Consider the following 12,649-nt stretch of genomic DNA (forward strand, 5'->3'; position numbering starts at 1 on the left):
TTTTTTTATTTATTTATGAATCAAATACATAAGTTAGCTTATCCTTTAAAAGTTAAAAACATCTTTCTCTTACCCTCAAAATCAACTGCTTAACTAATATCTATGTCATTATTATTGGGTAATTTAAAACATGTTACCCTTTCCATTATTTCCTGTTTATTTACTTTTCATTATCTGAAATAGTTTTCAGTTTAATAACTTCTTTTATGTTTGCTTTTATGTTTGAATTTATTCATGTGTACTTTATTTATGTTTATAATTTTTTTTAAAAAGGGGTTAAATAGTAACGCTCAATATTGTTTTTTATATTGTTTGTGATCAAATAAAAACTTGTTTTCCAAATTTGATTTATTTTTAATTTATCAGGAGCAGTAATGTGATGCTGGCTGGGCTCATAAACTCAACCGAAACGGGGAATAAATCAGGATCAATGAGCTGAAGCTGAGCTCACCCGACGCTGCTGTTCCTGCTCTTGCTCCTCGTCCTCCCGCTGCTTCTGCCGGAGCCTGAAACACAAAATACTTGAAGTGTCTTCTTCATGAGTTTCTGTGATTTTGTGTTTTGTGTGTCTGACTCACTTCTCCTGTTCGATCTGCTGAGCTCTCTCTCTCGTTACCCTATCCCTCTCCTTCGACTGTCTCTCCTCCATGTCCCTCCTCTCCCTCTCCGCCTCCTGCCTCTCCTGTTCCACTCGAATGTTTTCCTCCTTTTGACGCATTTCTTCATCCCGCTGAAGGAGAAGAAGAGGAAATAGAGAGTGGTGTGACTTTGCTGACTGAAACCTGTGGTACAATCTTGGAGGACTTGGAGTTGAAACCGAACCTGAGCTTTGACCCAGAAGTCGTCCTTGTTGATTTGTTGGATTTCCTCGACAGCGTTGACTTTGCGGTACACAGAACCCTGACGAGAGAAAAGGCTCAGGGATTATAACAGAAATGTCCTGTTTTTCTTCTCTGTGCGCAACCCTGATTATTTATTCTTTATTTCAGCGTTCTCTCTCTGTAGACAGAAGTGTTTGAGCTGTGAAGAACATCTACATTAATGTTCATGCAGGGGTAGGAGTGCACTGTGAGATGAAATATTGGCTTATTGGATGGTAAAACGAGGCTGTGCTGCCAATTCAGGCGGCGTGATCTCACCACGGGTCCTCTGGGAACGTCTCTGTACTCCTGTGTTTGCTTGTGGAAGTTAAAGTTAGCGCCGGATGCTTTGGCCACTTTGGCCAAGATGGTCTCTGGGTCCACGTCGTCCTCCGCACGGGCGTTTACAGTCACATGGGCTCCCTGTGATGTCACACATGTTAATGATGCAGCTCTTCAAACACATTAACATTAACAGGCCAGACTCACCTTCAGGAAACCTGCTATGGTGCTCACGTGATTGGCACACTGTCCTTTCCGAGAGTCCTTCACACCTTCACCTGTCTTAGAAAACAAAAATCATCCATTCAATCCTGTGAATGTGGCATCCTTCTATCACTCGACACTCATAGAAAGTAAAGTCTGCAGAGCTCTCTACATCTAACGATGACATGCCATGTTCTGACTGTAGCATCGAAGATTGAGTGAAGTGGACATATAACGATGACCTACTCGGTGGCTAGGCTAATATAAACACATCAGCAGGCTGAAGATGGAGGACGCGGGTTAAAAAAAGTACATGTTGAGGGGCTTCCTGTCATGTGACTGGAAGATGCTGAAACCAGCCAAACTTCACCCCAGAGGTCTGAGATGATCCGTCCACAGCATGAGCTCACTTATTAATGGTCTGGATTACTCACTGTGAAAAAGTCCTGAGCTTCACGTCCACACTGAAATCTTCAGATATTTGTGGTTTTCAGAAAAAAGAAAAACTTCAGGAAAAAAGCTTTGAGTTAAAGTTGGTCTTACCCAGTTTATGAGGATGTATTTGGGCAGTCCAGAGTTCGGGTCCCTGACTCGACAGAAAGCGTACATCACCTTCCCGCTGTTCAGCTCCTCCACCATCTCCTCCAACCCTCCATCTACACAAAACACAAAGGAGAACATGATCTCATTTAGATCAGACCGCAGACACCTGAAGGCCAGACTGGAGATCAGAAGGTTATGAGGGTGGCTTACGCTGGTGTTCCTGCGCGCACGTCCTGTGTAACACATAAAGAGGTCAAGTGCTGCACGAAAAACCCTCCACAGCTTGTTGGAGACGTTCCTCTGACACTCTTAATGCTGGTGATGTCATTGCATCATTTCTCAGCTGCACAAACCAGTTTGGAGCGCTGAGCAACTTTTGCTTTTTTTCCCACCTGAGAGCAGCAGATTCTTATCTGTGTGCTTCAACACGCCAGCTGTACCAGCGTTCACAGCCGTGAGCCCAGTGGTTTTCTTTGCTTTCACTTGCAGTTATATTTCGCTTGCAGCCTCTGCTCCATTCTGCTGAAACTTATTGGTACATCACAAGATGTAGCCATGGCTCAGCTGTGGAAGCTGAATGCTTGTAATAACCATGCTGTTAATGTTTGCTTCATATTTAATAATAAGTTTTAAGTGTAGTAGGGCAAACACCACTCTGCATGTGGTCGGTCTGCTCCTGGATTTTAACCTGAAACCCTCAGAAACAGAAAACACTCTGGGAGCAGACCAGAGGAGTCAAACATAAGGCCTGGGGGCCAGAATCAGCCCAGTAAAGCCTCCATTCCGGCCCCCAGGAGGAGATAAATGTTTGTTGCTGCTGACGCTAGAAATGTCTGTTTTTACAGTTGGTCCAAACAAAAGGACATTTTCTGTGATGAACACAACTTTGTTTTATACTCTCGGACAGTCTGGATGAGTGTATTTCTTACAGTCATGATGATCATCACGTGGAAAAAGCTGAACTTGGTTGTCTTACATTAGGAAGTCTTAGGGTTTACATGTGCACAGAGGGACAGACTGCAGCACTGCTGAAAAGTCAAACTGAGGTCAAGAAACAGGGTGGAGAGCAAGAACACCTCAAACATCTCCTCAGGTCCAAACACAGCAGGAAACCAGCAGAGAGAAGAGTCAGAGAGGAAGGACAGCAAAGAACACAGGATCTGACCTTCAAAATAAAACAGGAAGTGAGGGGAAATCCACAGGAAATAAATTCGGAGGGATCAAAAGTTTGGATCCAAGTGCTTACCTCCTTTCTGTGCCACTCGGAGGTTGTTGGTGTTTCCTTCGTAGGTGAACAGTGCCCTGAAACAGACAGACAGGTGTGGGTGTGCAGCAGATGTAGGTGTGGACAGACACACAGGTGAACTTTATCTTACCAGTCTGTGTTAGACTTGCCGCTCACCACCTCCTCGTAGGCGGCCATCAGCGCGGCTCCATTCTTGCTCAGATTAACAGACATGTTCCTCCACAGCACGGCAGCAGCGACCCAGCAGTACTGTGGCAAACCTCCCACAGGCACCAACTCAGCTCAGCTCTGAGGAGACTAACCGGGCGGGTCGAAGGACCCAAACCTGACTGACCGCATTCTCCCCAGGTGACTCCTCCCACCTACACACCTGTGCTCAGCAGCAACAGGACACAGGTGAGTGTATCATGTGACCCTCTGCAGCAGGGAGTGTGTGTGTGTGTGTTACAGTGAACAGGGTGTGATCTGTGTTATTGTTGGCTTATTGGGGGCGGAGCTTGCCATACCTGCTCACCTGAGTTTCTGTTTTGTTTTTTTACAGAAAGGAAAAAAACTTGAAAACCTTCAAAAAGCACAAAAACAAGTGAAACCAGAAGAAACGTGATAAATGTTCTTCAAAAAAACCCGAACAAACCCACTGCTCCGTCTTTCTGTTTCTATAGCCTCACCCGTACGACCCCTCCCACCTGAGAGGCAGACAGCAGGTTAACGAGACTATGAAAGCCACGATCAATGGAGCTCTGACACCAGTATTCACCATGGCAACAGGTAAACACCGAGCAGCTCCTCGTTTGAATCAGGTGGCATTTATCTCACAAACAGTAGACTGAAGGTAGAAACATGGACTCAGACTGTCCACAGTTCAGTGAGCTCACAGACGCCCGACAGAGCGCTCAGGTCACACCACTTCATACCAGTTTATAATTTACTGACACACAACATTTTCAGCTTTCATTTAATAAAACAAGCACACAAACAATGTGTTTCATTTTCTTCTTATTCACTCATGAAAACATGAAACTTTAAATCACTCTCCACTCTTCACCCTGAACGCTGACCTTCAGACATGTGGCACACACACACGCACATCAAATGTCAGTCTTGGAAGCTAGAGCGAGGTTATCAAAGTAATAATGACAACATTTGAACTGCGCTGTGATTGGCTGAAGTGGACTTCAGCAGCGTTAATTTTAATTCCTGTTTAAATATTCTCATTCAAACACTAACGTCCTTAAAAGGCCACATAACCTCAGTCCATTCTTCTTCTATCAAATAAAATCTAGTGGTCGTATCCGCTTGCTCTGCCTCCCCGTATGTGTCTGCTGTCGCTGTGTCTCATTTGTGGCCCCGCCCACTCCTCCTCAGGCACTCCATAGCCTTCAGCAGTCCAGCGTGGTGAGTAGCGAGGGAGGATCGGAGGAGGAGGAGTTCTCCACGTGTCCAGCGTTGTGGCGCCTGGCCTCCACTGAGGGTTCCCCACACGGCTATCCTCCAAGTGTGGCGGTCTCCTCCACTGATTATCCGCCTGAGGACGTGTCCATCGATACGGGTTGAGCGATGGCGGAGGAGGGGGGAGAAAGTCACGCTGAGGAGGGCGGTGATGAAGGTGGACGTTCCCTCGTCGTGGAGGTCTTTTTTCATTTGAAAAAAAAAATTTTTTTTATTCATATTCTTAAATATATGGAAAATTTATATTTTTTTGTTTTATTTAAGAATATACACACATACTCTCTCTCTCTCTCTCTCTCTCTCTCACACACACACACACACAAAAGATTATATTTCAATCATTTAACCCTTTAAGACCTACCATAGAACCAAGTCCGCCAGAGCTTATATTATATTTTTACATGCTGTGGAGCCATTTTTGGGAGCATTTCAAGTTGATATACATCAACACAACCAGTATAGCCCAAATTTTAATAATATGTATGCATTAAGTGCATAGTAATTACATAAATTGCAGAAAAGTGCAATAAACTACAAAAAATTTAAAATCGTTTTTGTTTTTTTAACATATATTTCTAGTTAGAGAAATTTAAGAGGCTTATCCCTCAAAACTGTAAATACAAAAAAGTCGCACAAAATAGTTTCCCACCACAGGAAATTTATTTTAAGTGTCTTCATAGTTTTATTTTTGAAATACACCAATTTTTATATACTGCAGGAAAAACGAAAATAAATATTATAATGCAAATTTGCAAAAAAAAAAAAAACAGCATATGCATCAAAATAAACTATTTCCAGCAGTGCAATATGAGTCCTAAGCATCCCAGAAACGATACAGAAAGTCATAAAGTCAAACATAACTTTTAAAAACACCAGTATAGGCTCACAAGGCCCTGATGGTAAAAAAACTACATTTCCGCAAAATGACGTCATGTCCGGTTTCGGGCAGGTCATGGCGGACATGTGATAGTTCGCGCTGATGGATGTAGGAAGTGTTACAAACAGCTGATCGGATCGGCAAAGCGTGTTTCTGGAATATTATGTTTTTGTTGCTGCAAGTGCTTTTTATGCAGTTTTTGCAAAGCTATATGTGGAAGGAAACTGTGACCGAGGACAAGCTGATGGCATAAGATGTAAGTACACCTCCTCCGGTTTCATATGCAAAAAAAATTATTGTGCTAGCTTATGTGGTTGCAGTTCTATCGGGATTTAAAAATAGTTACGCAAAACGGAGCGTTCCCGCTCCGACCGGCTTTAAAGGGTTAAAAAACTTTATTCACTTCTGTAATGAGTGAATTTGAAAGCAGCAGGATGTAATGATGATTCTCTGACGTTTATTAAACTTGGTTCCTTCCTTCTATGACTGATGAACATATTCAGGTGTGTCGTCCTACCTGTGGTGCCGGGACTTTTGAGCGTGTGCGCGCCTCTTCTGATCGCAGTCATCGCTTGGCAAGCTGGAAAGCGGGCGATGAACAGCTTGACCTCTCATTGGCTCCTGCTCCACCTCCTCCATCCCTTCGTTACTGTGACAATGGACCAGAAAGAGTCAGGAACCAATCAGAGCGCAGCAGTTAGTCGGCATGGCGACTCAGAGCAAGACGAAAATGACAAATGTAAATACAATTTCTAAAGGCGAGCTTAGACTGTGGTTAAAAATATATCAGATATGTATTTCTAATATTTTATTTGTACTGTAATAAATAACCAAATAAAATTGAAGAACATTCGTTTTTTCTCAAAAGAAACTTTCACAAACATTTTGAGTATGGAAATGTGTTGATTGTTCTTTGATGAATAATTTGAGATATTTACATTTTTAAATGTTTTTGTCGTGTTTTAGTATTTTTTCTCTTCATTTTTAATATTTTTATTATTTCATAGCATCCATCCATCCATTCACTTCCGCTTATCCTTTTCAGGGTCGCGGGGGGCGCTGGAACCTATCCCAGCTGTCATAGGGCGAGAGGCGGGGTACACCCTGGACAGGTCGCCAGTCTGTCGCAGGGCTATCACACAGAGACAGACAGCCACATGACAGCGCTCACATTCACTCCTATGGGCAATTTAGATTTTTCAATTAACCTATCCCCACTAACTGCATGTCTTTGGACTGTGGGAGGAAGCCGGAGTACCCGGAGGGAACCCATGCAAACGCTTAGCAGTTAAACACAAATATTTTAAAATATTCTATGAAAATTTCTGCACCATTTAAATATTTTGAATTCATTCTGATTATGAAAACACATGAAGGGAATTTCTGTTGATATTTTACAACATTTTAAACTTCCTTTAACCCTTATATTCATAATTTATACTGTAAAACAGTCTAAGTCCCCAACTTTTTTTGCGCCCTGTACCAGTTTATGTCTGACAATATTTTCACGGACTGGCCTTTAAGGTGTCGCGGACAAATACAACAAAATGAAACTAGTACCGGTATTAAAAAAAATAAGATTTATTCGTAACAGACGGGAAAAGACCCAGAGAAACCGAGTTAACGATAAAAACAACTTAAAAAATAACGATAAAGACCCCCAAAAATCCCAAAAAAACATACATTTCCCACCCGAGCCTCAACTCTTGCGGCCTGGTACCAAACGCCTCATGGACCAGCCCGGGGGCTGGGGACTGCTGCTGTAAAATATTTGAGACTGTTTAATATTCTTTTTTTTTTGGCTGTTATTTGATTTTTTTGTGTGCTACAAAAAAATTAAAGTTGAAATATTTTTGTCTTTAGGATATTTCTAAAGAGTCTGTCTGTTGATTTTGAATAATTCGTGTGGGTGCAGTGAGTGGGGGGGAGCCTCACCTCCTCCTGCGCCCGTGCTGCAGGTCATGCAGGTAGTTCTGCCTCTCGATGGCGTGACCGCGGGACAAGTTAAACACTGCAGAGAGAGACGATGCTTACACATGCTTCACACGTGAAATATGAACAGTGTTGGGAAGGTTACTCTTCAAATGTATTCCACTACAGATTACATGCCCCAAAATGTATTTTGTAACGTATTCTGTTACGTTACTCAGTGAGAGTAACGTATTCTGAATACTTTGGATTACTTAATATATTATCATGCTTTTTACAACTACATGAATGTACTATTGCTGTGTGATTTATTACTATTACTGAAGGCTACTCGCCATACCAATATCAACTAGATTTTTAAATCTTAATACAAAATGAGTAACAGTAGGTGGACATTAGGTAAGGCTGCACTTTTTGCAGTGATCTCGTAAAACTATTCCGCGCGTATATAAAACAGGTCCGCGGCTCCGAACCGTAGTAAAGGGACCTCTGGCTAATACGTCGGGTTCGTGTCGTTCTCGTAGCCGAAAAATAGCTTTACTTTGTTGTCTGGGTCAACTTTGCTAGCGAGAGACAGAGAGAGGAGTTGAAAGGCTGCTCCAACGGAACTTATTGTTTTGGAGGAAAACACGAACACAGTGTACAGTCCAGTCTTAATAGCTTACTTACAACTGGGCTCGTCAGGCACTCTTCTTGACTGCAGTGGTTATTATTATATTTACATGCTTCCAGCTCCCGTTTCTGGTCGGTCATTTGTTGAATAATAATTTTAAAAAATATTTCTTCACGTCATTATGCGGCTGCAAGTAGTGGTGACATGGGCCGTGAGATTGAGAAACAGGCATTTGAGCCTCTTAATGTACTCATGTACTCATATGTTGTATTTTAAATACGTAACGCCGATACATGTATTCCATTACTCCCCAACACTGAATATGAAATATGGACACGAGAAGCCGACTCACGCTGCACCGCCTCCCTGGGGTCCATCCCATCCACGTCAATCAGATACCTGCAGGTGACACGTGGCAGTTAGATCCCGCCCACACCCTTGAGTCCAGCCAACCAGCAGACTTAAGTTTGTACATACCTGCAGATCAGGTACCCGGTGCGGTTCAGGCCGTGGGTGCAGTGCACTCCGATCAGCTTATCTGCAGGAGACACAAATCACAGTTAGAGCTCAGATCGCACTTCTTCTTCTACTGTGGTTTCCTATTAAAGGACACAATGCCAATCGCACACGATCTCATTCATGCAAAGCCTAAAAGTCATGTGACCACAGCCAGCATGACGGGTTTGATTGAAGCAGGAAACCAGCAGCTCCTCGTCATGTGACTGCTTGAAATCTGACCAATCAGCTGCCTGCGAGCCTGAAGTCCCAGCAGACTTCCTCCTCCTCCTCATCGGAAGAGGAGGAGAACTCCTGTGAGACCGCAGCTGATTAAAATGCTCAGAGCTGATTTTGTTCCCAAAAGTCCCCAAATCTAAAATCTGAGCAGCCTCAAATCTGCAAAACATGGCAGTCATGCAGGAGCAGCAGAGCAGCAGGAGGTGAAGGAGGAGATCAGACTTAAACCTGTGAGGTTCACATTAGCTTGCTCTCACCGTTCTCCTTATTCTCCCGCAGGAAGCTGCAGACGGCGCGTTTGAAGCTCAGGATGGTGTCATCACTGGGAACCTCGTGACCTCGCGTGAAGATCTTCACACACAGCAGGGACCTGGGAATGTCCTACACACACACACACACACACACACACACACACACACACACACACACACACAGAGTTTACTTTACTTTATCATCATCAGAAAGCTGCAGTTCCTCTAATGTCCAGATAAGGCTCTGAAAGAGAGTGAACGCCTGGAGAAAATCCATCTTTTATATACATTCTGTGGGATAAGCAGTGCGTCTGTGTGTTTGTGTGTGTCTGTGGTCAGGTGGAATAATAGCAGCATAATCAATAACACTGATCAGTAAACACAGACTTGATCGATTTGTCTATAAATGCAGGATCTTGTGCTCACCTCGAGCCTGTAGTAACGTGTGGTGAAAGTGAGGTCAATGATCAGCCCAAGCTCCTCCTCCTCGCTGCTGACAGCATCTAGCAGCTCCCAGGGGCCAAACACATCAGAGTGCGGCAGCTGGCGGTTCAGAGACTGCACAGAAGAAGAAGAAGATGATGATGATGATGGCATGAGTGACGCTGAGCGAGGCATTTGTGGGGAAGAAGCTCAGATGACACCCTGACCTGCTTCAGAGGAACTTTGAAGGCGATGAATCGAGTCCCGCGGAGGCGTTTTCCAACCGGCGAGTAATCGAGCCACCTGCAGGACACGAACAGTCAGTCAGCATTGTCATGGAAACCTGAAGATGCCCGATTCTTACTTCTACTGCCGTTACTCTCACCTGAGAGAGAACTTTCACATTAACATCTAAGTTTAAAGACACGGTTATAGATGTTCAAAGACGTTCCCAAAATAACAGTGAACTTCCTGTAGCTTTCCTGTAGCCCTTTTAAATAACTCTTTATTTACTTATTTCACACACAGCTGAATTTTTTTTAATAATCTTTAGAAATAATCCACTCGTGTTTCCTTTGCAGGCGTGGCTGCTTGATGATCACAGATTACACATGAACGCTCAGTGTAAAACCCTTTAAACGCCACATCGGTGACGTCATTATGATCATGCGCTAGATGTTTATTTTTTATATTTACCTGCGGGTCATTATTTGTTTACGTGTGTGATGACGTAATCGCGGTTACTCGTAAGACCGTGCGCTGGTCATGAGGTCACACAGCAGCAGACTGGAGGCTCTCAGGTTCATGAAGCTGTTATTAATAACCGTCTTTGTAATAAACCCCGGACTCTTAGTTATACCTGTGCATGCGCGGAGCTGTAGGCTGACACGCACCTGTCAGGTATGCCGTTCTTCTTCGCGGATCTGGACATGTCTCCACTGCTAGACGTTAGAAATAAAAGAGTAAAAGCTTGAACCCAGCGGAAGTCCGTCTCTGACCACGTGTCTCTGCCAAGGCGACTTGGAGCCGGACCACAGCTCCTCCGCCGCTGTGTCCCTCCGCTCGGGGGTAAAAAGCCGGATTAGGTTATGCTGTGCTCTGGACGCTGTGCGGGATAAGCAGTGCCACGGAAAATTGGAGCAGTGTCGCAGCACACTGATGACGTAATGACAGCCGCTCTGGCGCCTGCCTGCCGCCAGACGTCGCACCTGAGAGACTAATCACAGACAGAGGATACGAAAAATAAATGATCCCAGATCAATCCAGGTTATTCCGGATGAAAACAATAAGATTTACTCTTTTAAAAAAGAAATGTGGAACAGCTGTTTTCAGAGGAATATTTCTAGTCCTTGTCCTTTGTTAACAAAGATGGAAATATTGTAATCTCAGAAAAAATTTTGACACACTTCATCAGACAAAATTATTAAAAATTATAGCAAATTCATTATACTTTTTGGAACATTATATTATATTATATTATATTATATTTTTACATTAATAAACATCTCATCCAGGAAAACAAAAACAAAAACAAAAAAACAAAAGCAAATAGTAGAAACAGGAGTTCTGATGTGATCTTTGTGGTTTTGAAGTAAAGACAGTGTTGAAACAGTTTCAGACATTTATAGAAAATAAGCCGCAGTTATGGTTTAGTTTCCCGGATTAGTCTTTCCTAAAATCTGGTGGCTTAAAATTTTGGCTGAGGTGTCATTTTGACTCCTAAAAGTTTCTGATGATCATGTGCAGCTATCAAAGTGTCACTGTGGTACACCCCAGGGGCGATTCTAGGATCAGAGCTTTGGGGGTGCTGAGCACCCAGCCGGCTTGTGAAATGGGATGGTCTAGCCTCCGTTGCGCTGCCCAGGTTGCCTTGCAACCATGACACTAACAGCTGGAAACGTTTCATACAGCTTTATTTGACAGAAATGAAGGAGGAAAATCTTTTGTTCATTTGTTTGTTTGTTTCTACATGAGCTTTGATTTGATAAGTATCTGAGGCTGAGACCACGGGACTGTGAAATCATGATTATTGGGCTTCACTTCTGTACTGAACAGTCATTTAAGATTAGCTAGTAAATAACAATTAGCTAATGTTGTTCATGAGACTAAAGTCATCTCACTTTGGTAATGTAAATATAATATGGCCAATATTAAAGTTATAATTTCAATCATTATTAGTTATTACAGCAGTGAATGAACTCTGTGTCAAATACTGAGCTTCAGTAAAGATTCAAGCTGCATTTATTTATATTATTTATATTTCCTGTCACCTTAAATCTTCACTCAAAGACAGGTTTCTTTGACACTGTATATATAACTGTGTTATATATATGAGAGACAAATATTGTTCTTTTAATATGTTGGCATTACTAAATTTGTCTCAGTGCTTACTTTAAATATCCATAAAATCATCACATTCTCTGTAACATTAACGTCAACTATTGAACGGGTATATTTTAAAGTAAAGGCTTTAAAACCAAATTAGTACAAACATCGCTAATGTCACATAACTTTGCCGACATGTGGCCAACAGCAGAGATGGGATTACTTTTTTCAAATAATGAGTAAAGTAAGGGATTACTATTGCAAAAACGGTAAATAGATTACCGTTACTTTGCCGTAGGAACGCTGCGTTACTGCGTTACTAAAACCGTGATTTTTTTGCGAGAATGTCTCATGACAGTGACGTAAGCGAGTGTGACGTGCGTGACAACAGCTGTGTGCAGATCAACAATGTGTAACAAGTGTCTAATACAAATGGATCATATATCGAGTGCGGGAGAGAGTATGACCCTGCAACGTTTAAAGCGTGGAAGTACTGACCTTACTTTGAGTTTGATTCCATAAAAAGTGACAAAAACATTAGCGTCCGTTGTGCGTGGGAAGAAAACTTCTTTTTACACCGAAAAACCCCCTAAACAAGCTCCGAGTGCGCAACGAGGTAATGGGAAATTCACAAAGAAACTCGCGGATTCTTCAACTGACCGCTGCGGCACACCTGCACCAGAGCACCCCTCCGCCTACGCCACTCCTGCTATACAGGTGAAAATAGAGCAACAGGACCGCTAGTCTTTGATTTTATTTATTTTCTGCTGTGTTTTACTTGCATCTATTGGAAAGACTGAGTGTAAAAACAAAAAATATTTTATTTCATGTGCTGGAATGTGCAGAAAATAGGTTTAAATGTTAAACTAATTTCTTCAAGTCAGAGAATGATGCATATAATTTAATTTTTGC

The 12,649-nt window shown here is 42.6% G+C and overlaps 2 protein-coding genes across 3 annotated transcripts in view; both read right to left on the reverse strand.

The window, feature by feature from the left end:
- The window catches only part of LOC146383234 (drebrin-like protein B), a 52,770-nt gene extending 48,801 nt beyond the window's left edge, over positions 1 to 3,969 (reverse strand). For both annotated transcript variants that reach the window (XM_084934482.1, XM_084934483.1), the window contains exons 1-8: positions 3,266 to 3,969; positions 3,136 to 3,191; positions 1,890 to 2,002; positions 1,350 to 1,424; positions 1,140 to 1,283; positions 823 to 900; positions 579 to 730; positions 452 to 506 (exon numbers count right to left, since the gene is read on the reverse strand). In XM_084934482.1, the coding sequence (XP_084790608.1) occupies positions 452 to 506; positions 579 to 730; positions 823 to 900; positions 1,140 to 1,283; positions 1,350 to 1,424; positions 1,890 to 2,002; positions 3,136 to 3,191; positions 3,266 to 3,348 (756 nt within the window). In that variant the 5' untranslated portion in view covers positions 3,349 to 3,969. The remainder of the gene's footprint in view (positions 1 to 451; positions 507 to 578; positions 731 to 822; positions 901 to 1,139; positions 1,284 to 1,349; positions 1,425 to 1,889; positions 2,003 to 3,135; positions 3,192 to 3,265) is intronic.
- A 104-nt stretch (positions 3,970 to 4,073) lies between these two features.
- Positions 4,074 to 10,560, reverse strand: dusp11 (dual specificity phosphatase 11 (RNA/RNP complex 1-interacting)). Its single transcript, XM_084934485.1, has 9 exons — positions 10,306 to 10,560; positions 9,640 to 9,715; positions 9,416 to 9,547; positions 8,996 to 9,119; positions 8,481 to 8,541; positions 8,356 to 8,402; positions 7,397 to 7,472; positions 5,979 to 6,110; positions 4,074 to 4,766 (listed from the first exon to the last, which is right to left on the reverse strand). The coding sequence occupies exons 1-9, from the start codon at positions 10,341 to 10,343 to the stop codon at positions 4,415 to 4,417; spliced, it is 1,038 nt and encodes a 345-aa protein (XP_084790611.1). The 5' UTR covers positions 10,344 to 10,560; the 3' UTR covers positions 4,074 to 4,414.
- Positions 10,561 to 12,649: the final 2,089 nt, after the last annotated feature.

The sequence above is a fragment of the Perissodus microlepis genome, chromosome 7, assembly GCF_051167445.1.
Source record: "Perissodus microlepis isolate ML-2025 ecotype Zambia chromosome 7, ASM5116744v1, whole genome shotgun sequence".
NCBI classification, from domain to species: Eukaryota; Metazoa; Chordata; class Actinopteri; order Cichliformes; family Cichlidae; genus Perissodus; species Perissodus microlepis.